The sequence below is a fragment of the Eucalyptus grandis genome, chromosome 3 (genome assembly GCF_016545825.1).
Source record: "Eucalyptus grandis isolate ANBG69807.140 chromosome 3, ASM1654582v1, whole genome shotgun sequence".
Classification (NCBI taxonomy): domain Eukaryota; kingdom Viridiplantae; phylum Streptophyta; class Magnoliopsida; order Myrtales; family Myrtaceae; genus Eucalyptus; species Eucalyptus grandis.
This window is the reverse complement of record NC_052614.1, coordinates 29,512,144-29,539,665: the sequence shown is the minus strand read 5'-3', so window position 1 is coordinate 29,539,665 and position 27,522 is coordinate 29,512,144. Positions and strand designations below refer to the sequence as shown.

Below are 27,522 nucleotides of genomic sequence, written 5' to 3'. Positions count from 1 at the left end.
TGAGAGGAGAGAGGAGGAAATCTCAAATTTGTAATGTTTTCTCTCGTAATTTTCTTTATGATGGTGTCCCAGACATAGCATTAAGATATTTCACTAGTCACATAGGTTTTATCTAGTAAACAGTTACTGATAAATATACTAAATATAAAATAAGAAGCACAGTTCTCAGGTAATTACTTTATTTTCTTTCTTTCAAGTACCTCTTATTAAATATGGTAAAGTTATGATGCACACCAACAATTACATAAAGTTGAATTTTCAAAGAGCAACACTTGCATACCATACACTATTTTCATTGCTATCCATCCCATTTTCCATTTTATTAGACTTCTCCACTACTTGGGCATGCGTGAATTCTAACATATAAATGATTTGCAGCAACTTTTTTCACAAAAGTTCTTCAAGTTCATATTAAATTCCATTGTATACTGATTAACATTGTTAAACAAAGTCAGTCTCCCATCCAACTATTACAATTTTCTGCATAGACCAATATATATGATATACAAATTACCAAATTTGAAAACTAAATTAGTCACGAGAATAGGTGTTAAGGTTGATTAGGAAAAAGTACTTAATGAATAACATTCGCACCTGGGCATGCTGGGTGGTGCACCCACGAGAGTAATGCCAACTGCTGGTAAACCTAGCATTTCCGTAGAATATGTATGCAGATAGATAGATTTGACGTCATCACCCCAGATTTTTATTATGCAATGTTACACATGGTAATAGAACATCAAATCTAAGATAAGCTAATGAAATGCTAGAGATCAAATCTCTCGAAACATATTACCAAAGGATCGTACATATTAAAGGATGCAAGGGCTTGTGTAATTAATGTTCTATGCCTCTGGTGTACATGCTATTCTTTCCAATTACTAAGAAGTTTCATTAGCAAAGAAGAAACAATAAAAGAACATAATATCCATGCAAATTTTGTAATGCGAGATGTTCCTCCTACACCTCGTTATATGTACTGAGACGAAGCTACCAAACTACTGGAACCCCACCCACCACCATCACATGCACAACACCGCCTTGAGCCACCCAGCCTCCAGCCATCGAACCCGACGTCACCCCCCCCCCTCCCTCCTCTCGCTCATCCATGTACCCAGTAAATGGAAGCAAAAACGCCCGCATTCTTCATAATTCACTCACTTTCGGAATGAAGAGGTAACACATAAGACTAGAGCCCAAAGGCACTCGTGTGATTAAGTACTAAAATTTCTTGCGGAATCACCACTTTTATTTGAGACCTATAGAACTAAATATAAGAGATAGAAGGGGATACGCAATAAGAAAAAAAGTCCCCATCTGTAAATAAAAAAAAAATCAAAATAAGATGTTAAGGCAAAGAAAGGAAAAGGAGAGCCTTAAGCAGAAATACCAAAAGTAAGAACACAAGTTTTCATGAATAAGACCAATACTGTTCAATTTCATGGAGTAATTAGCAACAGCGTTCCAATAAAAGCCTATGCAATACTGAAGCATCCCATGACTCTCATGACTCTCAGTCAGAACTAGCAGGATGGAATACAGAAGCATCGCATGACTCAGTCAGAACTAGCAGGATGGAATACAGAAGCATCCCATGACTCAGTCAGAACTAGCAGGATGGAGAAAAATAATAATCAAAACAAAACCTTCCCAACAATTACACCAGAAAAAAAAAAAAGACAGAAGCACACAACAATGGAAAAAAATAATTGAATGCATTAAAGAAGCACCATTTCTTCACCTGAATAATGCATAACAACTTACATGTGATGCATTAATACCACCATCGGTTAAGGATTCAAGAAGCTGCTCTCTGGGATTCATACTTGTTATCATTGAGCATTCTGCCAAATGGTAGAGCTCCAAAGTTCAATAATTGCACAAGCAAATGAAAACTAAGAAACCAGTTCAACAATCATATCATGGATTAGATCATTGAGATGAGAATTTGAAAGGCCCCCCACAAACTAGCAAAGTAGGATAAAAGACCCAATTAAAACAAATGGTGAGAAGGAAAGATAGATCAATAGTTCCATAAAAATATATCCACATTGTAAAAGTGATTGATTGGTGCAAGATGAAAAGAAATAAGCACAAACGCCTTCGAAGGATTGATTTTATGTTGATTAATGTAGTTGGCCATAGGCAAATGATATCGACAAACTCTAATAAGCAGGTAAACCACAAATTTCCCATCAAAGTCTCTTTGGTCAATGTATGCATCAGAAAATTATGCAACCATGATAACACTCTATAAGTACCAGAAGTGAGCTGCCAACTGAACAGGAAACATGTGATGTAAAGGAACAAAAGACTAGACAAGCTACAAGTGGAACACTAAATGTACAGGAAACATGTGATGTGTAGGAACAGCAGATAGGATAAGCAACAAAGCATCTCCTTTTTTCCGCAAAAGTGACACATAAAAACTATCTCTAACATACAAAGTGATCATCCAAGTGTAGAACTACGTATATATGTATGATGTCATAAATCATGGAATATAACACACCATCACAAAATGAACAAGCAACTGTTTATTGATAGATTTCCATATCAGAGAATGCAAATTTAGTAAAGCCAAAAACTCAATGTGACATAAATCATGAAAATTTAAGCACAATCGAACACTTTCACCAGAAGGTTTGCTCATAAAGTACCTACAGCCCATTCACCTCCCACTAGTAAAACCTGGCTGCCACCATGATATAATGTCCGGCAATGGAAGAGCAACCTCATAGATACCTCTATTGTGCCAATACCATCATCTTTCATTTCTTTGTCTTGCTTCTCAAGAAACCCTACCTTGTGTATAAGCCATGACTTGCTTGTAAAACCAGGACATATTTTCATTCTCAAGAGAATAAGAGAATAAACACAAGTAATATGCAAGAAAATTACAAAAATGAGTATAAGAGTGGGGAAATTGAACTCTCGATTCCTTCTATGATAAAAACAGAATATGTCAAGCATGTTTCTTGGAAGAAACAACTATTTTAGTTTGCAAGACATCTCAGCTGAGTATGTTAAAGAGCAAGTATAAGGGACACACTAGGGGGTGCCAAATCGTAGACAGGAATCTACAAACTCTTGCAGCAAACAAACAAAGAATTTAGAGGAACAAAGCTAAATCAATCAAAAATAAAAAATAATCTTTCTCTCTGGAATTCTTCTATTCTTATCCATGAAAATTATATATATCTCAAATTATGATCCCCAATACGACCAAAAAAAAAAATATGATCCCCAAGACACATTGAAGAAGTTCAATACTATGAGATTTTGTAGGACCACTACATACTATTCTAAGAGTATAAATTCTTAGATAAATACATGATTTAATATTTAAATATTTCAATCACTCCTCCTCACATTTAATCTAATCTTTTTGCCTAGTAGTAAGAGTTGAAATATATAATTAGGGAGGCAATAGGGGCATGAAAGAATTTGAACTTAAAACCAACTGCTCTGATATCATATGTGATTTCGTGAATCAATAATAACTATTCTAAAAGTTTAAGTTGTTAAATAAAGACATGGAATATTCTATCAAATACTTCACATAAACTAAGTTTCATAGCTTGAGAAGAACCATTTCTACAGTAGTCATACTTAAGCTGAACACCATCTAAATACCTAAGAGACTTGACTCCAAATCATCCTTGGATAACTACTCATGCCAAGATTGAAGAAGATTCCTAAGTCGTGGAAGTAATGCCCTCACCACCCAGTTGGCCCTAGCTTGTTTGTGAATGGCATTCACCGTTGGCTCATGGTAGAGGGCTCAATCTTGATGCTTTGATAGTCAATGTGGCACCACCCCAAGGCTATCATATTTTGCACGCGCACGAGAGAGAGAGAGAGAGAGAGAGAGAGAGCTCAATCCTTCATCATCCTTATCAGCCTTGAACCATCAAATGTAGGAAAGAAATGAGTTAAAAGAACGAAAAGACTAGACTGAGTTTCCTTACGGGACTCCTATGGCTAGGTTCCTATCAAGCTATAATCCATCAAAAAAGATGAAAAACTGCCTCTCATTATTAACACAAACAAAATTAGCCGCGCAAACAGATGAGGAAAAAAATCAAACTGACGGTAAACAGTTGCTCTCTTGGTGCCATAAATTCGTTCACCCAATTATTTTCAACGGGATTCCGAAGGAGCTTTTATTATCTGCAAGAACCAAGAGGAGATGAGAGATAAACGATGAATTTAATCCACATACTCGCCAAGATATATTCCAGTAGTGGCTTGATCATCAGACTATATCTTGTTCGCACAAAGTCTCTCATCCCACAGTTTGATGGCTCTAGAACTGTTGTCCTTCTCCAAATCCAATTTGCTATTGAGAATGGAAAAGGGAGTATGAACTAGCTAAGAAGGTTCTCTTGCATATTAATCTGAACAACGCTGTAAAAAGCCACTTTATCTAGCTGGAGACTAAGAACCAGAGCTGATTATAAGACATGAGAATAAGCATTATTATGTATAGCAATTATGTCATGCGTTCCCTGTTCCATATTGCATGCAAGAAAATCAAAAGAGTCGAAGGACAGGGTATTCCTCTCTGAATCCAAGACCAGAATAATGCAATAAATAAATAAAAATGGAGATTATTAATTACCTGAAGGGTCAGGCATAAAATATGAATTTTTCCGTTAAATCCGCACAGTACAGGGAATTAATCCCCCCATCGAAAGTCACGCTCTCTGAAGCCGCTAACTGTTGCTGATCTTCAAGCTTAAAAAACCCAAAAGGAAACAAAGGAAAAAGCTTTCACAGTTTAATCAAACCCAGGTCACAGAACCCATGTGAACCAGTCGCGTCTTATCAGTTTTTTTCCTTCTTTTTTCTTTTTTGGCTCATCGCCAGACCCGCATACACAACCACGGCCACAGCTACGGCCACAGCCCCAGAGAGAGAGAGAGAGAGAGAGGGGGGCGCGAAAATTCGGGCAACGGAAGCTTGACGGAAAGAGAAATGAGCACGCAAAAGTAAAGGTATAGCCTCTATACAATTACCTCTGTGTGCTCACTCTCTTCTGTCAAGTTCTTGAATGCCCCATATCAACCCTAACAAAGTGATGATGCAAGAAAACAGTGAGACAATGAAACAGAATTCAGCAGAAGAAGAAAAAGAAAAGGAGAAATCAGATCTGTGGAGAGGTGGAGACACCCACTTGAGGAGAGTTACTTTAGGAGTCTCTAAACATCAGAGAGATCCATCATCGCCTGTCAATGACAACTAGGGTTTTGCCCCCATCAAGAAAACCCAAAACAGGAGCCACAGAACCAGACCCCACTCTCAACAGGCACACAAACACACATGCAAGGTGTCGACAGGTTTCGGGGATAACGTACCAGATGTCGCAGAATGAATCGTACAGTGATCGACGGCGATGGCCCCAAAATGGCAAAACCACCGAAAAAGGTAAAGAGAAAATGTTCGGACTGTGGAGAGAGCGTGCTCTCGTCTTTGCCCCTTCCGGTTAAACGAGGAAACGGAGCGATTTGAATGGTCACTTACCAACCAAAAATAAAGGGTCACTTCTGTTGCCAATTGCCAAAAAAAGGGGGAAAAAAGTTTTTCTCTGAAGACCCTTTAAATAACAGATTAAAGAAATTTTATATCTTGAAAATTGGACTATTTCGTATCGAGTTTTTTCTTTTTTATTTATTTAAATATTTCGTATCGAAATAGCTTAATAAGTGTTTTGGACACTTGTGAAAGTAAGTCATTTTCTTTGCCATATTTTATTTCTTAATCGTCAGTGTATAAATACTTATCAGATATTGAAAAATATATTTTGATTGTGACAAGATAAATTACAAGAAATCGCTTGAAGAAAGACACTTTTTTTTTTTTTTTTTTTTTTTTTTTTTTTTTTTTTTTTTTTTAATTTGATCATTCGAAAATTTGACCAAATTCCCTGTTCTTTTCTCTCTCCTTTCCGCAGGATGTATTTCTTGGGAAGACCAGACACTGGTGGTTAATTTCTAGCCGTCGATGTGACTGGTGTCGTCAATTCCTCGTGCATGTATGCTCGGTTGTGTGGCTGTCTTGGCAATCGGGCGTTTCAGGATGGGACTGCGTCAATCCGGGGGACAGGCCTTGCCTGCGATGAGCTAGCAGGTGACTTTTATAAAAGTACTCAGCATATATTTTTATATGGATTTTGCTAAACCAAATAAGGAAGTATATAGCTTTCAGTTTGGTGATGATGCCCGTAATATGGACATTTAAAATTCAGTAATTTGAAACCGCATCAAACACATTTAATAAATAGCCCAAAAATACTTGTTAATAAAACCTTTCTGCTATAAAGGATTTTGTTATTTCTAAAACGCTTCTAGAGTAATTAGTTAAAGATAATTTCACAATTATCAATTCATCGACTATTCTCGTACTACATGTTAAGAAAGACACGATGAAATTCAAATAATCTTTGACCGATTAAAGTTTATCAATATTTGAAATGGTCAACATAATATGGTCTCAGGTAGGGAAACTCTAGCCACCTACATCCTCTTCTCTTCTTCCTCTCATCTCCACACAACCTCAACTTCCATAGAAAAAGAGGGTTTGAACTATATCTCTCCCTCCCCTCCTTTGTATTTTAAATGATTCGGTTCTCTATTTTCTTTTCCTTACTTTCCTTCCAATTAGGGAGCTTTTCTTTTCAAATCTAATTTCTAGAGGCTTGTCTCTCCCGTTTTGGGAAGATTTCTATCTCTACCTAGTCTAGATTTGGGGATTTTATGTGTATATTTTTGTGATTTCGCTTTCTTTGGATTTTGTTAATGTACAAGTTTAGTTTCATACAAGATTGAAGGAGCTTTGTGAAAGATTTTGCTATCACAGTTCAAATCCGTGCTTAGTTAACTTTTTTACTATGAATGACGAATATGTTGAGGATGCCAAACCTAGATGCGCACTACCATAAGACAAAGCCACAATTATAAATGGAGTTCTGATATGTGCTCATTATTGAAAATGGACTTGGTGATGGGGCACCAAATTTGATTTAAAGAAGTCATAGATTTGCTCTTTTAGCATGTAACCCTAATTCATCTTGTTATCTAGAACTTGTTTTACTTTGAAATTATCTAATTTGTCTTAATTTATAATTAATTATTTTTTTTTTTTTTTGTAATCGAGAACTCCACCATGGGACCTCATGCCCGGACGACACCGAAGGGTCGGGCCCCTATATATCGGGAAGACTAGCCCAGCATCCCACCGCCAGAGCTCTCCACTTAAATTGTTAGCAACTGCGGGTTTCAAACTCTCGATCTCGGCGATGAAGAAATACTCTCAACCAACGTAGTTGCCCACGAGATGAGTTTTAAATTAAGTTGTTTCTCTCTTCTTCTTTTCTTTTTTAATAAAAATCAATGAAATATTACTTTCGACCAAAAAAATTTATTCAAAATGTCTTAAAAACCAAAACATCTTAAATTAGATATACTTAGCAAGTAATTTGAAAACACTCATTAACCCAATGTATCAACATTTCTACGAATGAATCAGAGTGATTTTACATCCTTATCTTTGGGGCTTATATTTATACTAGCCCTTTAAATCCCCTCCATTGCATTTCTACATCATTTAGTTTAGAATATTTTAGAAAATTTTCTTTTGTTAACACTCTTATTGGGCGAGCCTAGACGACTCAAGCCTGGCCTTCCCAAAATGTAGCCACCATGAGCAGCTCAGAGAAAGTCCACAGCATTTGTGAAAGATTATTTGATTTGTCAAAGAAATGCACTTGGGGAGGCATAGACCGCGCGATCCAATGTGCCGCCCGCCGATTTCACGTTGGATGACGACAGATTTTGTCATTTGACTCATAAAAACTTTCGATTACATGTCATCACTTAAAGCAAATAGATCAAGTGGGTAGTTAAAAGTAGCTCAAAGCAGTGTTGGAAGGCCGGACAAAAATGAGTGTTGAGTTGTGAGAGTCACCCCTTAAATAGTTTTTATACAAATTGCTACAAATCTGCAAGGCGCACCCTAACGAGGATTCTAACCGCCCTATATTAAATTTTCCCATCTATATCTTGTATAGAATACGAGACTTGTGGCTTGCTTCACTCACCTCGAATTGCAACTGTCGTGAGTACTTTGTTTTGAGGGTGTGGCCCCGTGAATCAGGCATGATTGGTTATGATTGACTCAGGGTGAAAATAGAAGAGAAGAAACGAAAAAAGATTAGAGACCGACATTTTCTAATTATGGATTACCATAAGTTTAATACGAGGATTATTTTGTTTGTAATTTTCAGTAAAAGAAATCGAACTTCACATGGCCCGGTTCTCAAGCACTCCCAGGCAAGCAAGACGAAGATAATACGGCTCCAAATTGTTGTACCAACACCAAGCACATAGGATGGGATAAAACCTACGCTAATCCACTCATAAGAAGTAAATTGCTGGCAGCAGCAAATTGTAAAGTAATTGAATTGAAAGCAATATTCACATGATTTATATTGTCCGTTTCAAGGGAGATACTTACTCCTACATCACTTAAGTCTCCAAGGTGCTGAGGATTTAGACAAATGCCTTTCAGATCAGAAAGAGTAAGAGAGAGAGAGAGAGAGAGAGGATCAGGTCTTTTTCTGATAGAATATAATCTTCCTCGGTGCAATTTAACTTGGGGCTATCTTGTATTATAATTGTCACATACGAAAGCTAAATTTATTGGACGGAGGACATCAAATTGTCGGCATTAGGGTAGTGGAGAGGACCGCATGCACGAGCCATGGACCACAATTGAAGCTTTTGTTTCATTTCACGACATTGTCTTTTGGCCATGAAATGCGGTGACTGTCAAACCTATTCCGAGTAAAGGAACCAACAAAAAGATGATGGGCAAATGGGCTACAAATGGAAAATGTTATAGTTCTGAAGAGCATCGAGCCGCTCTCCCCTTATACTTTTGCCTTTTTCCACTTCGGGTATAAGGGGTTGTACCCACGATTCTATTGTTGGCAACATTGCAGAAGTTTCTTCCTGTGTTTAGTGCTTGTCCATGATCCCTTTGTCCAAAGGCTTATCATGGTACTTCCCTGCTAGACCGGGTCTTTCATTCAGATTTACTGATACTCATGAAAGTTTCGTGCAATATCAAGAGCTTGATGGGATAAAATGACACTTTGCAATGCAAGAAGCATGAGGTCTCGGAATTTCCTGTATTTGATCAACATTTAACATAACAAGAGTTCACTTATTTCTATATTCGGACCATCTGTGATTCAGCGCACTTCAAGGAAACCTCTTGTAAATAAATAATATTTCAAATATCTACTCTAAAAAACCCTAATCTTTATTTTATTTTTTTGAGTAATGAGGAAGCTCACTTTAGATAAGTTTGCGGGATTATAAAATACCTACTAATTTCATTACTCTATATAGGGCAAGGAAAATCTAGAGAATCGACCCAAGTTTTTTTTTTTTTTTTTTTTCCTGATGTGTATTGTCCTCCTTAGGGTTTTCTTTTCCCTGACAACAAGCCCCAGAAAACGAAATTTTGAAAGGATGAAATGAAATCATCCCAAAAACAAGGAGGGGGAAAAAAGGAACAATAAAGGAGGCTTCGGGGTGTAGTTGGAGGACCACAATTGGGGCTACTAGACTGGACCACCCCGAGAAAATATTCGATTTATCAAGAAAGGCCAAGGCATAAAACCCACCCCCTTTCGACCTCGACAGGTAGAGAACCCTAGGGTCATTAAAAATATATTATCGATGTCGTGTTCACACTGATGGACGAAGTACCCATCGATCCCAGATCTTCCAATCCGGAAACGAACGAACAATAAATATCAAGCGCGCCAGCATATTCCAGATTTATGTGTTGTGTCATGCGATTCTGGCCTCGGCCACCAGCTTCCAGAAATGTAATTAACAAAGGCCGTCATCCGGTGCTTTCTCTTCCGGTATCATGCACATGATGGATCAGCTTCTTAGACTCGTTTCATTCAAGTCAATGCTCTATGCCTATTTTCGCAATAGCAGGGTAATTATTGTTTGTTGCGGTGCGATGTCAACAAAATTTACGAATATTTAGGAAACACTATTGGTTCGGCGATGCTAAAGAGTGAATTGGATCCATAGGAGTATCTTTGGTCTCCGCAGAAGTTGGAGACCAGTCATAGTTAGCCCGCCATCGATACGAGGTCTAGCATACTGATTTCCTTCCGTGAAACATATTCCACCTCTCCGCTTGGAGCGGAGGTTGCATCTTGAAATAAGAACATAACCTGATGCAGGGAGATACGACTCACGCGGGGCGATGCAAATGGCATTTTATCACTGAAGAGCTCACAAGGTAAGAGCGCTAACAGCTGCGCACAAGGAAAACCCAGGCATCTCAACCACCATGGACCGAGGAGCCCTTTACAATCATGTCATCTAAGGATTCGGGGAACGTCGAATTCGATCTTTTGCCAACTATTATACAACAAGAACACAGCCCAACTTAGTAGACAATGAACGAATAGCCCAGCTCTGAAACAGAAAACCCGCGAGACCCCGCGAATTCATATCAAGTTCTCTCCAGCTCTCACATGGACTTGCCTTTAGACAACAAATTCTCCAACGGCCTTAGCTTGACAAAACAATAGAAACAAGACAGTGATTGAGACCGAAGTACCATGCTTTTAGGCCAAGTGCCGATTATCCCGTCTTTAAGGTGTGGGAGTTCAGGGGAGAATGCGTAGAACAATCCTTTCCAGTCTCAGAAACATAGCTCGAAATTCTCCCGTCTAGGTGGAAGTTCCAAGGGAGCGAGCGTAGAACAAATCCTTTCTAGTTTGGAAATTCCACTTGCTGTTCTGTTCCTGAGCCAGTCATAAGTAGAACTTGGAACGAATGCGCTATAAACTGTATGGGTTTGAAAATACCTACACCCACGTACCCACCCCAGTCCTGCCTTTGCAAATTCAACAAGCAAGTTCTAGGACCTGGATGGATAATTCCGCCGTAACTCTTATCAATCATAAGGCACGCTAATAATACATTTCGGTCAAAGAAAAGCCTCTTAAAGTCGAGCAACAAGAAGCTAATGCCATATGTAAATAACCCCATTTTTTGCAAAAGGAAACAAAGCTAAGCAATGCGCTCTGCAATCAGTTCCAACAAAAGCATTCCTCTCTAACAGCAAAAGGAAAACTAAGCTAACCCTCTACAACCACTAAAGATCTAGATTATCTGAATATAATGCTGGCCATAATATTAACTACCACCAAGAGAATGTTTTGCTTAAATACTGCACAGCTCGGGAGGATCCAACATGCAAAATCCTAAAAAGTTCCAGAGAGATGGACCGGTGCCTCGAGGAACACCTTCTATTCAGTCAGCAATGACCCCCTCTTCAGATTTTAAGCTCCTTTTCGACGCTTTTTCCCAGTGCTCGATTTGCCTCCCTGTGCTTTTGAAGACTCCGACAGCCTTGCTTTCTTACTTAGAGGGACTTCAGGTGTCTCCTCTGAGTCATCATCCTCAATTTCATCCTCTTTGGGTTTGGGTGAACCCAGTTTGAGCTTTCCAGAACTACTGGTATTAGCCTTGCCAAAACTCCTCGGACCTTTCCCCTTGGAAGTACTCTTATCGGCTCGCATGGACTTGTCACCTTTCTGGATTTCTCGGTCAGACTTAGTCGGAACACTTCTTGCACTGGAGTCATTGGCTTTTGATTTGCCAGTCTTGAGAGTCATAAGTTCAGTTTCCTTCACTTTCCCAGACGTTTTCAAAGTCGCCTTACCAGTACTTTTAGGGGTTCGGTCTTTCTCAAAATTGCCATCTGTTTTCCTGCCTTCCCTGGACTTGTGACCAGATGTTGTAGCAGCGGGAGCTTTGGATTTGCCAGAAGAAACACCTCCACTCCTAGCAATTAAACATCAAATGGTTATGTAACAAACTAAGGACAATAAAAGTCTTATCTGTAAAATTTAACTCACTTCTTTGATGACATATCCATCTTCACTTTCTTCGCTGAAGCCAGCCCAGGCTTCAGTTTTGCCTTTTTCTTCAGAGGCCTGAATTAAGCAACCAGATGATATCAGTACAATACTATTTACTATTATAGAATGTACACTGGTGCACAGAATTTAGTACAGAATAAAGCATGGAACAATGTGCACGAGATACAGCAATCACATGTCTGGAGAAGCAAATATAGAGATCTAAGTGCCACAAGCTATCCATGCTGAAATGATATATTAATGAAGTCCTCAAGAAGAGAATTAAGACAGAGACAACAGCATCCATCTACAAAAACAGGAGGCAACTCCCTAACATCTTCATTTAAAAAAAGGAATGCTCCAAGAGCTTTTGAAAAAAATGGAAGAATATTATATTCACGAACTACAAGGAAAGCCACCCCGAAATTCAGACTAGAAAGTTGGATTTTCGTGCATCCTACTCAAGTATCAATTTCCAAAGTATTGACACAGCCTTCCCAAAATAAACTCTAAATCAAGAATCCTTAATTTCCATCAAATAAAAATTTCCACAATGTCAAATGTATTATTTCCTCAAACAAGAAGTCAGGGAAAGAAGACAAAGCGACGTACATTTCTGGTGAAGCATCCGAACTATCACGGTCAGCAACCTGGTCCTGTGGAGAGAAAACCACCAGTCAGTTATCCATAAGACACAACATTGAGGTTATGAGGTCAATGTTGTCAAATCCATTGGTACCCACCTTATCTTCAAAATCACCTTCCAACAAACTTCCATTTCTCTTCCTCAAGATTTAATATCTCCATATCACCATCCTCATAGATAACCTGCAAAAGTATGCTGTTGTAATCTTCTGGACATAATACCCCCAACCTCTAACACGAGATGAAAAGAGCATTTTAATAACCATAACTGCCATCTCACCTTATGCTTCTTTCGCACACTATCAAAAGCCTTAACGACACCTTCGTAGTATCTGAAAGATTATGAAATAGTCAGAAGCATATCTGAGGCGATATGAACCAGCTTTAGGTATAATTAGATGTAGAGCCAACACTTAAAATATTTGACTTAGCAAAATAGAACAGGCACATAGAGAAAGACTACAGAAAACCTATACATACTGTTTATCAAGAGGCCACCAAACTTTAATCTTCAAGCCAATCAGATCCGCTCCATAATTCTTAGCGTCAGAATCCTGGGACACCTATGATCAACCAATCAGAAATCATATCACTACCAGATATCAATCCTATGAAATGGTATTTCTGTTAGTGCCGGTTGTGGTGGAAAGCTGGGGGAGGAATGAGAAATACACACTTCTACTATCCACTTTAAGCACAACAGAAGCTTGCAGAGATGGTGGGAGAAAGGACAGAGATCAGAACCATCCAATGAGCATAGCATCACAAATGCATCCAAATTGAAGGCATGTAACAGCAGTTGAGACTCATGGGTTAACAGATATCCATAGAAGTCCTCATTTTCTCCATTTAAAAGCATATATATACTGAATTTGTCATCACCTTTGGTAAGTCATGATACCCCTAAAAGAGACACAAGCTTATTCAAAACAAGCCAGGACAGACACACGACGTTGGCAAATCATCAATCTCAGTTGACATTGTGTAAAAATCGAAGCTTAGCAATATGAAGTTTACAAGATTAAGTACGAAACTTGTCTAGTGATGATGAAAATCCACACACACACACATATCAACACCCATTTCAATTCTTCTCACTTAAGATTCTAACTTTCTTCCTAAGATCTTCCCTACTCAAGCCCTTCATGTCTAAAACTAGCAAATGCAAAAGAAGAAAAGGTTGAAAATGCGAAATACATGGTTAGACAGAGTGCATATTATACCTCCTCTTTGCCTGAACTACGCTTCCTCTTGAAGTTGTCCTTAGAGGTCTCACCCAGATACTTCTCATCTTTAACTGGTTTTTTCACCCCCTTAGGGGAGGAAGGAGTTCCCTGATAGGTAAAAGTATTCATCACTAACCAAGTGAAGATATATATAAAATTATAGACTAACTTCAATATGGAGGTACCTTCTTCTCGGGTTTCCCAGTAGATTTCTTGACATTCTTCTCAGAAGCCAATCTACTTTTGGTGTTCTTCCTTCTGTCCTCTGGCTTCTTTCTAGAGATACCTTCCCCACTGCTGGTGCTTGCATTCACTTTCTTCTCTGGCTGCTTCAACATTTTTACATCTGATCCACTGGTTGCATCATCTTCCTTGGACATTTCCTCCACAGTTATAGTTCTCTCCTTGCTGGACACATCATCAGTGCTATCATCCACTCTTTTCGTATCTGTTTCTACTTGAAGACCAGCCGTTCCTGCAGATTCTTTTTTGGAAATGTCAACAGAAGATGGTTTCACTTCTTCAGCTGAATCCTCTTTATCCTTTGGTGATCCAGCTTCCTGGGGCTGACTTTTATCAGGTATCTCCTCAGTTAAGGGAGGCAAAGCAGAGACCTTGGACTCATCATGTTTGGACTCATCATCCTTGGACTCATCATCAGCCACTTTATCAGTAGATGGCTCAGACACGCCCTCCTTTTCACTTTGCGACGGTATTTTTGCCTCACATTTAAGATCTTCATCAGGCAGACTTGGAGCATCATTGCCAGGTTCTTTCTCAGTGTCTTTCACTATTTCAGCATCCTTGTCATCAACCCGAGCAATGTTGGATGGCTTCGCAGATCTAGATGACATGTTAGTTCTCCTTCCTCTTTTCTTCTTAGCTGGTTCTGGCTTGGATTCTTCTTTCTGTGCCTTCTTGTTGTCCAATTGATCAAGGTCACCATTGCTCGATGCATCAGTGGTTTTGGGTGCACTCTCCTTATTTTCTTCTTCCTTATTCAAAGACACAGGATCTACCGAAGAATCATCTTTGTCCAGCTGGGTCGAACCATTGTTCACAACTGTTTTTGGAGATTCACCAGGTGCAGGAACATCTTGAGTTGAAGGCTCTTCAGCTAACCTCTCTTTTTCCATCTAAACAAGCATAAATTGGACGTTTAAAGAATTTATGCAAGTAATGTCACCAACACAGAGCAGAAAATAAGAAAACAGAGAGATGCCACTAAATAATGGCATCAGAATATCTAGTTGATGATGGAGAGTAGATCTAACCGTGTGAAAATAAAATCCAAGAACAACTTACAAACCAAACACAGCCAAATTTATGGTAGAACTTATTTTCACTTACATCATCATGGACATTGGTTTCCTCAGCTGCACCATTTGAGTCTTGACATATGGAAGCAATTACTTTACTATAATCATCTAAAACAACACCGGATGATTTCAATGCTTGGGCCAGGTAAGGTCTCAGTTTCACGGCACACTTCTCAAGCACTTTCTCTCCAAGCTTCTTTGCAATAGGAAGCACATCCTGAAAAACAGTGTAATTTTTAATGTTATGGAGGATAGTCAATAAAGAAAGAGATCTAGCTGACTTGAAAAGAAGTTTACCTCATTGTCCTTTTTTACACTGGCTAAGACAGGAGAGAGAAGCTCTGGTGAAATATCTTCACTTTCTTCTATAACCAGTGTCATAATTGTCTCCATTGATGTAAAGACATTTTCTGGATGGTGCTCCCTGAATGTTGTTTGTTGAACATTAGTTAAAAGCACAAGTATATATGCAGTTATACTAGGTGAAATTAAAACTACCAAAATACATATATTAGCTTCAGGATACCAGCAAACAGGGCTGATTCTGAAATCCCCATCGGACTAGAGGGACACGCAATGCACTCAATCAACTCAACAACAGATAGATCCAACACTTCCTCCAAGCACACAAATGGCATCGATACAAACAATAAATATGCCAAACGGACATCATGAAATGGAAAGTGAGACAACTGAAGACCAAAGGACTGAGAGGAGAAAAAAGAGACGCAAAAAGCTGAAAACACATCAAATTGTCAATAGACACAACTGCAATCAAACTTTTCATTGCAGCTTTACAACTAAAATGAACCAACTTTAATTGGTAAAGGACACAAACTCCAAAGCCTATATGATTCTGTGTCAGCACAGGTAAGAATTCATTATGCAGGATTATACAGATGCCACCATGGAAAATGATAATCCAAATCCATAAAAGAGAAAAGGAGAACAGTTGAGGACCAGCTATGTCCAACTATCCATGAAGCCTGGATCAGGCATTGACGTACCTTATTTCCTTTAAGAAATGCTCGAACATTTCCAGTATCAGGTTATCACACTCGAGGTCCAGCATCACAACGCAGGACCTGACCTTTGCAACAGTTTCCAAAATTGAGGCCCTTTTCACATATGATCGGCTTGACTTATCAGAGAGATTCTGAAAGGATGACACGATTAACTGGAATACTTCCTGTGTGCCAAATTCACATTAAAACAGCTTAAAGGTTAGGTCACCAAACATTTGGCCACTATGATCCAGGAACATCATTAATATAAGATCTTTTATTACCTTCATTTGGTCATCATCATAGGGAGCCTCTGGTGCACTGATCCTTGTTATCTCGCTAATGCATGAGGCAACAGCAACTCTAACATCAACATCTGCATGCCTGAAAAGTCCATCTTCCACTAATGCCTTCTGCGACGAACTAAGCGCCTTTTGCATTGATTTGCTTGGAGATTGTTCTACTCTCGAGAGATAAGTTTCAACTCGCTTCATTTGCCAGGTTAAAGCAAAATAAAGGCGAATTAGTAGTTTGTAGTACCATCTACTTTAAGTCATGCACAATATGAACAATTTGAAATATGTAAAGCACCATCAACCATATTGACTCTTTTCTATCCTTCTTAGAAGCATGCAGAAAATTACCTGAGTACTAAGTTTCAAAAACGAAGGACGTGGATGCAAACATAAGGGCACCACTAAATAGAATATAAAAGTTTCCTAAGACAACAATCAAATACTCAAATCACCTTATTGAAGGATGTATGAATAGGAAAGAAATAACTTCACTGCCAAGCATAACAAAATAAGAAGATCAGCAGAGTTTTCGAGATACATGCAAATTGCCAGTCACAAATTCATAGTCGCCGAAATGCCCAAACAATGCGGACAAAATCAGCAATCAATTGATGCATGAAAATGGAAAATACCAATTCCGGCATGCTGGTGTTACCTTAATCAACATGCAAATTTCCGAAGAAAGGAAAAGATAAAACAACTGCGTAAATTGCCTGTGTTCATATTTAATAGGTATACCTTCTGATTGTAGTCAGGCGTACATTTACTGAATTGAAATATTCCTTAAAGTTATTCCTCAAAAATTCGTCATACATACTCAATTCGAAGGAAATTATCAACTAGCCGCAATAAATTCGAGTAAGTTTCAAAAGGGCACCTACTCTACATAATACAGAAAGCTCAAATTGAAAGCCCAAAAGATAAGAACCTCATAACGGCTTCCTACTTAAAGAGCACAGATTAGTCTATTCAACCTCTCTTAATGTAACGATTGAAGCATAACAGGAAACATCAATTGACAGCAACATATATAACTAAGATCCACAACAGACACCTCTTCAACAGCCTTAACAGTCACAACGGCTACCCGATGACGAAGTGAGGATTAGCGATTTCAAACTTCTCCTACCGTAAATGTCGACACAACAGGAAATAATCAACCGACACCTCTTCAACGATACCAACGGTCATATCGGCTATCCTACCTAAAACAACAAGGATTACTCAATCCAACCTTCTCTTACCGTAACGACACATCCATGCAAACTACGTACTGAGCATTGCTCCTAACAATCAGCAAACCATCAACACATTCACTCGAGGCCTCACGAAGCAAGAAACACCTCTTCACTCACGAACGGCACGTAATCGACAAGCACAATTCTCACACAATCGAACCCCTCCCCCCCCAGCCCAATCCCCACCCCCATGCAATTACCGACGAAAACAAGCATTCCCGACCAAATGCATGCCGACCACACCATGCACGACGAAAAGCCTAACCAAGCCAAACGAAAGACGAACCGTTATCTCCAGGGAAAAGCCCTAAGTACGGCTCCCACAAATCGAAACCGCGCACGACATTCGCCGGAAAACCAACCAATCGAGCCGCGCCACCGAACGACGAGCCTCCCCAAAAAAAAAAAGAAAAAAAGAAAAAAAGAAAAACACCGGAGCAATCAGAACAGGGCGAAAAGAAAGGGGGAGGGGGAAGGGGCTTACGTCGAGAAGGGGCAGGAGCTCGTCCACGGCGGGCGGCGGCTCCAGCAGAATCCGCCCGGCCTCCGCCAGCTGCTCCTCCAGCTCCCTATCCGACGACGACGACGACATGGCTGGCCTCCTCTCGCGATTCCCCCCGCTCGAAAAAACCGCCCGAGAAAAATCGAACCGACTGTCCCCGCTCCCGGACGGGCCGATCTTCACATCGACCTCGCGAACCGCCCCCGCCCGCCCGCGCCCCCAACCGCAGAGCCGGAACCCTAGGCACACCACAGCAAAAAAAGCGATCGAAATCGAGTGAAGACGAAGGAGCGAAAGAGCTAGAGCGAAGGGACCAGATTTTCGCGCACGGGCACCAGCACGGACCACCAGCGAGCGCGATAGAGAGAGAGAAGGGGGAGTTTTAGGGTTTTTTCTTTTTCGATTTTTTTTTTCCTTCGCTTCCGGCCAGAGGGGAGGAAGGAGGGAGCGAAATTCCGGAGGATTTTTCTGTTTTTCTTTTTTTTTCTTTTTTACCTTTTCTTTCCAGTCCTCCGGAGAGAATTTCGTTTTCTTTTTTTTTAATTGAGGATTTTGAGGGGCCACCTTCGGGTGCGTTTTATTTATAGGTGAGTCCGCCGAGGCCCGGGCTCGGACTCCGCCGGGGTCTATGAACTGGAGTTGAATCGGGGGGATCGGATCCGCCGTCCGATCCACTCGCCCGGGCCCACGCGGGGCCGCCTCCGCCGTCGGATCGCTGCCCAGCTGTTCCTCTCTCTGCCCCCCGGGATTTCCTTCTTTGCGCTCTCTCTTGGTGCCGAAAATGGGAGGGGCTTTTTCGTTTTGGGGGATTCTCAGATTTTTCCATTTCGTGGGTTGCCATTTAACGGGGCTTTCTCTTTATGAAATGAAATTGGGATTTTGGTTGCTAAATTCGTAAAATATGTCCCTTTTTGCACCCAAAAAAAAAAAGTGGAAGGTTCGTTGAAGCGAGTGATAAGGTTACCATAATCGTTGAAGTGGTTGGTGGCAAAATGATTGTTCATATTTCGAAAGTCCACATGTTCTACACAGTTCGAATAAGTTAAAATAATTATAAATTTAACGGCATTCATGGGATCCGTATTTAGATGTCGGCGGCGTACGGATCTTCTTCCCGAAGGAAAAGTTATGTGTTAATTTGTAACTTACTATGCATGGATAGTTTCTCCGAAAAATTATAAGTCGACAGTTCTTACCGTTGAAATCATTTGTTTTTTCAGTAAATAAGATTAAAATGGAACTTAACTGAAAACTAACAAGATAATGAAAATTAATGTTTCACAAGAAAATACTATAATTTGTCTAAAAATCTTGTCTAAAATATCTATCGAATGGATAGATTGCATTGCATGTGCACATAAATATAAATGAAAAACGAGGTGAATTTCACGAAAATTTTGAACTTCAATTAATCAATATTTGTAAATTATAAAGCAAATGACAATTGTTAATATTATGTGATTTATACTTTAGTTAGAAATACTTTATCCTTTCATTTTTTTCATAGTTCGTTGGTAATTTTTAGACAAGAAAAAAAAAACTTCTTACAATTGATTGTTTAATAATATAATAAAGATAGAATCATTCGTCCTCAAAGTTTGGTTGTCAATATTCTTCTAATTCTTCATCATGAAGATAATATGCACTTGTCATTGAAAATTGGATAAGAATGATTACTTCATTCTTAGAAATACCTTTCCAAATTCATAATTTATCCACCTTTTCTTTCGTAAAAGCTAATTATTTATTGAGTTACTTGAAAATTTGATTAAAATCATATGCTAGGGATGAATCCATAAACTTTGCAAAGATTGTTGAGGAATTAAAAATACAACTATCTTTATTTATATACTTTAAAATATGGATCGACTTTTCAAAAGGAGGGCTTTACATTTAGGTTGCCAGATTTTCATTTAAGGGTTTTAATTTAATGTTAATTTCTCTTTATGACAAAATTTGGGATTTTGGTTGCTAAATTAGTAAAAATATGCCTCTTTGTGCACCCAAAAAAAAAAAAAAGTGGGAGGGTTCGTTGAATCAAGTTTTAAGGCTACCATAATTGCAATACTAAGTTAGATTCTGATGTTGGCATTGCATGGCAAGATGGTTGTTTAGATATCAAAAGTCTATCTATTCTACCCAATTCAAATAAGTTAAAATATTTATAATTTAACGGCAATCGTGGGACTCGTATTTAGTTGTCGATGGCGTACGGACGGATCTTCTTCCTAAAGGAAATGTTATGTGTTAATTCATAACTTACCAAACATGGATAGTTCTTCCGAAAAATTATAAGTAAACGGTTTTTATCGTTGAATATGTTTTTTTAGTGAATAGGTTTAAAACGGAACTTAGCTTAAAAATAATGAGACAATAAAAAAAGTAACATTGAACTTCTTAAGAAAATATTATAATTTATCTAAAAATATTGTGTAAAATATCTATGAAATAGATAGATTGCATTGCATATGTACACAAATATAAATGAAAAATAAGGTGAATTTACACGGAAATTTTGAATTTCAATTAATCTATATTTGAGAATTTTCAAGCAAATGAAAATTACTAATATGATGTGGTTTATACTTTGAGTAGAAATACTTTTTTTTTCTTTTTTTCATAGTACATTAGTAATTTCTAAACAAAAGAACAAAAATCTTTCTACAATTGATTGTCAAATAGTACAATAAAAAAATAATTATTCATCCTTAAGTTTGGTTGTCAATATTTTTTCAATTCTTCATCATGTGGATGATATGAGCTTGTCATTAAAAATTGGATAAGAATGATATTACTTCCTTCTTATAAATACAATTTCCAAATTAATAAATATATCTACCATTTTTGCAAAAGCCAATTATTTATTGAGTTACTTGAGAATTTGATTAAAATCATATGCTAGGGATGAATCCATAAACTTTGTAAAGATTTTTGAGGAATTAGAAATACAATTGACTTTATTTATATGTATCGAAATGATGATAGACTTTTCAAAGGAGGCTACCATAATTGCAATATTGGGTTAGATTTTGATGTCAGCGGTGCATGTCAAGATGGTGTTTAGATATCAAAAGTCTATATGTTCTACCCAATTCAAATAAGTTAAAATAATTGTAATTTAATGGCAATCGTGGGACTCGTATTTAGATGCTAATGGCGTATGGACAGATTTTCTTCCTAAAGGAAATGTTATGTGTTAATTCACAACTTACCAGACATGGATAGTTCCTCCAAAAAATTATAAGTCAACAGTTTTTATCGTTGAAATTGGTTTTTTTAGTGAATAGGTTTAAAATGGAACTTAACTTAAAAATAATGAGACAATAAAAAAAGTAACATTGAATTTCTTAAGAAAATATTATAATTTGTCTAAAAATATTGTGTAAAATATTTATGGAACGGATAGATTGCATTGCATATGTACACAAATATAAATGAAAAACAAAGTGAATTTGCATGGAAATTTTGAATTTCAATTAATCTATATTTGAGAATTTTCAAGTAAATGACAATTACTAATATGATGTGGTTTATACTTTGAATAGAAATACTTTATTTTTTTACTTTTTCACAGTACATTAGTAATTTCTAAACAAGAGAACAAAAATCTTCCTACAATTGATTGTCCAATAATACAATAAAAATATATTTATTCGTCCTTAAGTTTGGTTGTCAATATTCTTTCAATTCTTCATCATGTGAATGATATGAGCTTGTCATTGAAAATTGGATAAGAATGATTACTTCCTTCTTATAAATACAATTTCCAAATTCATAAATGATGAGACAATAAAAAAAGTAACATTGAATTTCTTAAGAAAATATTATAATTTATCTAAAAATATTGTGTAAAATATCTATGGAACGGATAGATTGCATTGCATATGTACACAAATATAAATGAAAAACAAAGTGAATTTACATGGAAATCTTGAATTTCAATTAATCTATATTTGGGAATTTTTTACCAAATGACAATTACTAATATGATGTGGTTTATACTTTGAGTAGAAATACTTTTTTTTTTTTTTTTTTTTTCATAGTACATTAATAATTTCTAAACAAGAGAACAAAAATCTTCATACAATTGATTGTCCAATAGTACAATAAAAACATAATTATTCATCCTCAAGTTTGGTTGTCAATATTCTTTCAATTCTTCATCATGTGGATGATATGAGCTTGCCATTTAATGTGGCTTTCTCTTTATGAAAAGGAATTGGGATTTTGGTTGCTAAATTCGTAAAACACGTTCGTTTTTGCACCCCAAAAAAAAAAGTGGAGGTTTGTTGAAGCGAGTGATAAGGTTACCATAATCATAAGATTGGGTTAGATTCTGATGTCGGCGATTAGTGGCAAAATGGCTGTTCAAATTTCGAAAGTCCACATGTTCTACATAGTTTGAATAAGTTAAAATAATTATAAATTTAACGGTGATCATGTGATCCATATTTAGATGTTGGCGGCGTACAGATTTTCTTCCCAAAGGAAAAGTTATGTGTTAATTTGTAACTTACTATGCATTGATAGTTTCTCCGAAAAGTTATAGGTAGACGGTTTTTACCGTTGAAAACATTTTTTTTTTCAGTAAATAAGTTTAAAATGGAACTTAACTGAAAACTAACGAGATAAAAAAATTAATGTTTCACAAGAAAATACTATAATTTGTCTAAAAATCTTGTGTAAAATATCTATTGAATAGATAGATTGCATTACATGTGCACATAAATATAAATGAAAAATGAGGTGAATTTCACAAAAAATTTTGAACTTCAATTAATCAATATTTGTAAATTATAAAGCAAATGACAATTGCTAATATTTGTGATTTATACTTTAGTTATAAATACTTTATCCTTTCATTTTTTCATAGTTAGTTGGTAATTTTTAGACAAGGAAAAAAAAAATTCTTACAATTGATTGTTTAATAATATAATAAAGATATAACCATTCGTCCTCAAAGTTTGATTGTCAATATTCTTCTAATTCTTCATCATGAAGATAATATGCGCTTGTCATTGAAAATTGGATGAGAATGATTACTTCATTCTTAAAAATACCTTTCCAAATTCATAATTTATCCACCTTTTCTTTCGCAAAAGCCAATTATTTATTGAGTTACTTGAAAATTTGATTAAAATCATATGCTAGGGATGAATCCATAAACTTTGCAAAGATTGTTGAGGAATTGGAAATACAACTATCTTTATTTATATACTTTAAAATATGGATAGACTTTTCAAAAGGAGGGCTTTACATTTAGGTTGCCAGATTTTCATTTAAGGGTTTTAATTTAATGTTAATTTCTCTTTATGACAAAAATTGGGATTTTGGTTGCTAAATTGAGTAAAAATATGCCTCTTTGTGCACCCAAAAAAAAAAGTGGGAGGGTTCGTTGAATCAAGTTTTAAGGCTACCATATTTGCAATACTGAGTTAGATTCTGATGTCGGCATTGCATGGCAAGATGGTTGTTTAGATATCAAAAGTCTATCTGTTCTACCCAATTCAAATAAGTTAAAATAATTATAATTTAACGGCAATCGTGGGACTCGTATTTTGATGTCGATGGCATACGGACAGATCTTCTTCCTAAAGGAAATGTTATGTGTTAATTCATAACTTACCAAACATGGATAGTTCTTCCGAAAAATTATAAGTCAACGGTTTTTATCGTTTTGAAATATGTTTTTTTTAGTGAATAGGTTTAAAACGGATTTGCTTAAAAATAATGAGACAATAAAAAAAGTAACATTGAACATCTTAAGAAAATATTATAATTTGTTTAAAAATAGTGTGTAAAATATCTATGAAACGGATATATTGCATTGCATATGTACATAAATATAAATGAAAAATAAGGTGAATTTACACGGAAATTTTGAATTTCAATTAATCTATATTTGAGAATTTGCAAGCAAATGACAATTACTAATATGATGTGGTTTATACTTTGAGTAGAAATACTTTATTTGTTTTTTTTTTTCATAGTATATTGGTAATTTCTAAACAAGAGAACAAAAATCTTTCTACAATTGATTGTCAAATAGTACAATAAAAACATAATTATTCGTCCTTAAGTTTGGTTGTCAATATTTTTTCAATTCTTCATCATGTGGATGATATGAGCTTGTCATTAAAAATTGGATAATAATGATATTACTTCCTTCTTATAAATACAATTTCCAAATTAATAAATATATCTACCATTTTTGGAAAAGCCAATTATTTATTGAGTTACTTGAGAATTTGATTAAAATCATATGCTGGGGATGAATCCATAAACTTTGTAAAGATTTTTGAGGAATTTTGCTTGAGAATTTGATTAAAATCATTTTTGGATCCAAATTAATAAATATATCTACCATTTTTGGAAAAGCCAATTATTTATTGAGTTACTTGAGAATTTGATTAAAATCATATGGGGATGAATTAAACTTTGTATTTTTTAGGAATCAGAAATACAATTAACTTTGTTTATAATCGAAATAAGGATAGACTTTTCAAAGGAGGGTTTTATATTTGGGTTGTTAGATATTCGTTTAAGGGTTTTAATTCAATGTTAATTGCTCTTTATGAATAAAATTGGGATTTTGGTTGCTAAATTAGTAAAAATATGCCTCTTTGTGCACCCAAAAAAAAGTGGGAGGGTTCGTTGAATCGAGTGATAAGGCTACCATAATTGCAATACTAGGTTAGATTTTGATGTCAGCGGTGCATGGCAAGATGGTGTTTAGATATCAAAAGTCTATCTGTTCTACCCAATTCAAATAAGTTAAAATAATTGTAATTTAATGGCAATCGTGGGACTCGTATTTAGATGTCGATGGCTATGGACAGATTTTCTTCCTAAAGGAAATGTTATGTGTTAATTCACAACTTACCAGACATGGATAGTTCCTCCGAAAAATTATAAGTCAACAATTTTTATCGTTGAAATTGGTTTTTTTAGTGAATAGGTTTAAAATGGAACTTAACTTAAAAATAATGAGACAATAAAAAAAGTAACATTGAATTTCTTAGGAAAATATTATAATTTGTCTAAAATTATTGTGTAAAATATTTATGGAACGGATAGATTGCATTGCATATGTACACAAATATAAATGAAAAACAAAGTGAATTTACATGGAAATTTTGAATTTCAATTAATCTATATTTGAGAATTTTCAAGCAAATGACAATTACTAATATGATGTGGTTTATACTTTGAGTAGAAATACTTTATTTTTTTTCTTTTTTTCATAGTACATTTGTAATTTCTAAACAAAAGAACAAAAATCTTCCTACAATTGATTGTCCAATAGTACAATAAAAACATAATTATTCGTCCTTAAGTTTGGTTGTCAATATTCTTTCAATTCTTAATCATGTGAATGATATGAGCTTGTCATTGAAAATTGGATAAGAATGATTACTTCCATCTTATAAATACAATTTCCAAATTCATAAATAATGAGACAATAAAAAGAGTAACATTGAATTTCTTAAGAAAATATTATAATTTGTCTAAAAATATTGTGTAAAATATCTATGGAACGGATAGATTGCATTGCATATGTACACAAATATAAATGAAAAACAAAGTGAATTTACATGGAAATTTTGAATTTCAATTAATCTATATTTGGGAATTTTTAACCAAATGACAATTACTAATATAATGTGGTTTATACTTTGAGTACAAATACTTTTTTTTTTTTTTTTTTTTTCATAGTACATTGATAATTTCTAAACAAGAGGACCAAAATCTTCCTACAATTGATTGTCCAATAGTACAATAAAAACATAATTATTCGTCCTTAAGTTTGGTTGTCAATATTCTTTCAATTCTTCATCGTGTGGATGATATGAGCTTGCCATTTAATGCGGCTTTCTCTTTATGAAAAGGAATTGGGATTTTGGTTGCTAAATTCGTAAAATATGTCCATTTTTGCACCCAAAAAAAAATGGAGGTTCATTGAAGCAAGTGATAAGGTTACCATAACCATGAGATTGGGTTAGATTCTGATGTCGGTGGTTAGTGGCAAAATGGCTGTTCAAATTTTGAAAGTCCACATGTTCTATACAGTTTGAATAAGTTAAAATAATTATAAATTTAATGGCGATCATGGGATCCATATTTAGATGTTGGCGGCGTATAGATCTTCTTCCCAAAGGAAAAGTTATGTGTTAATTTGTAACTTACTATGCATGGATAGTTTCTCCGAAAAATTATAAGTCGACTGTTTTTGAGTAAATAAGTTTAAAACGGAACTTAACTGAAAACTAACTAGATAATAAAAAAATTAACATTAAATTTCCCAAGAAAATACTATAATTTGTCTAAAAATATTATGTAATATATCTATTCAATGGATAGATTGCATTGCACATGCACATAAATATAAATGAAAAACAAGGTGAATTTCAAGAAAATTTTGAACTTCAATTAATCAATATTTGTAAATGATCAAGCAAATGACTATTGCCAATATCATGTGATTTATACTTTAGTTAGAAATACTTTATCCTTTCATTTTTTCATAGTTCATTGGTAATTTTTAGACAAAAAAAAAAATCTTCTTATAATTGATTGTTTAATAATACAATGAAGATAGAATTATTCGTCCTCAAATTTGGTTGTCAATATTCTTTTAATTCTTCATCACAGAGATAATGTGGGCTTGTCATTGAAAATTGGATAAGAATGGTTACTTTATTCTTAGAAATACCTTTCCAAATTCATAATTCATCCACCTTTTTTTTTTTTTTTTTTTTTTTGCAAAAGCCAATTACTTATTAAGTTACTTGAAAATTTGATTAAAATCATATGCTCAGGATGAATCCATAAACTTTGCAAAGATTGTTGAGGAATTGGAAATACAACTATCTTTATTTATATAAGTAGAAATATGGACAGACTTTTCAAAAGGAGGGTTTTATATTTAGGTTAGTAGATTTTCATTTAAGGGTTTTAATTTAATGTTAATTTCTCTTTATGAAAAAAATTGGGATTTTGGTTGCTAAATTCTTAAAAATATGCCTCTTTGTGCACCCAAAAAAAAAGTGGGAGGGTTCGTTGAATCAAGTGACAAGGCTACCATAATTGCAATATAAAGTTAGATTTTGATGTCGGCAACGCATGGCAAGATAGTTGTTTAGATATCAAAAGTCTATACGTTCTACCCAATTCGAATAAGTTAAAATAATTATAATTTAACAGCAATCGTGAGACTTGTATTTAGATGTCGGTGGCGTACAAATGGATCTTCTTTCTAAAGGAAATGTTATGTTTAATTCATAACTTACCAAACATGGATAGTTCTTCCAAAAATTATAAGTAAAC

At 35.8% G+C, this 27,522-nt stretch overlaps 1 protein-coding gene and 1 long non-coding RNA gene across 2 annotated transcripts; both read right to left on the bottom strand.

Annotated features, from left to right (window-relative positions):
• Positions 1-1,387: 1,387 nt before the first annotated feature.
• LOC104437137 lies at positions 1,388-4,935 on the bottom strand. The gene is made up of 2 exons (XR_005549091.1): positions 2,661-4,935; positions 1,388-1,844 (listed from the first exon to the last, which is right to left on the bottom strand). It is a non-coding gene; the product is annotated as an uncharacterized LOC104437137 (long non-coding RNA).
• A 6,892-nt stretch (positions 4,936-11,827) lies between these two features.
• Positions 11,828-18,704, bottom strand: LOC104437138 (glutamic acid-rich protein). Its single transcript, XM_010050024.3, has 13 exons — positions 18,178-18,704; positions 16,444-16,647; positions 16,163-16,344; positions 15,453-15,579; positions 15,187-15,372; positions 14,022-14,972; positions 13,834-13,944; positions 13,091-13,173; positions 12,891-12,942; positions 12,709-12,793; positions 12,578-12,621; positions 11,963-12,040; positions 11,828-11,888 (listed from the first exon to the last, which is right to left on the bottom strand). Exons 1-10 carry the CDS (start codon positions 18,283-18,285, stop codon positions 12,722-12,724), a joined length of 2,076 nt encoding a protein of 691 aa, XP_010048326.2. The 5' UTR covers positions 18,286-18,704; the 3' UTR covers positions 11,828-11,888; positions 11,963-12,040; positions 12,578-12,621; positions 12,709-12,721.
• Positions 18,705-27,522: the final 8,818 nt, after the last annotated feature.

Bases quoted from the DNA above. Each gene is read 5' to 3' on its own strand.
- LOC104437138 (XM_010050024.3), bottom strand. From the start codon at position 18,285: ATGTCGTCGTCGTCGTCGGATAGGGAGCTGGAGGAGCAGCTGGCGGAG. The intron at 15,580-16,162 runs GTACGTCAATGC...AACAACATTCAG, and splicing joins CATTTCTTAAAGGAAATAAG to GGAGCACCATCCAGAAAATG. The intron at 15,373-15,452 runs GTAAACTTCTTT...ACTGTTTTTCAG, and splicing joins GTGTAAAAAAGGACAATGAG to GATGTGCTTCCTATTGCAAA.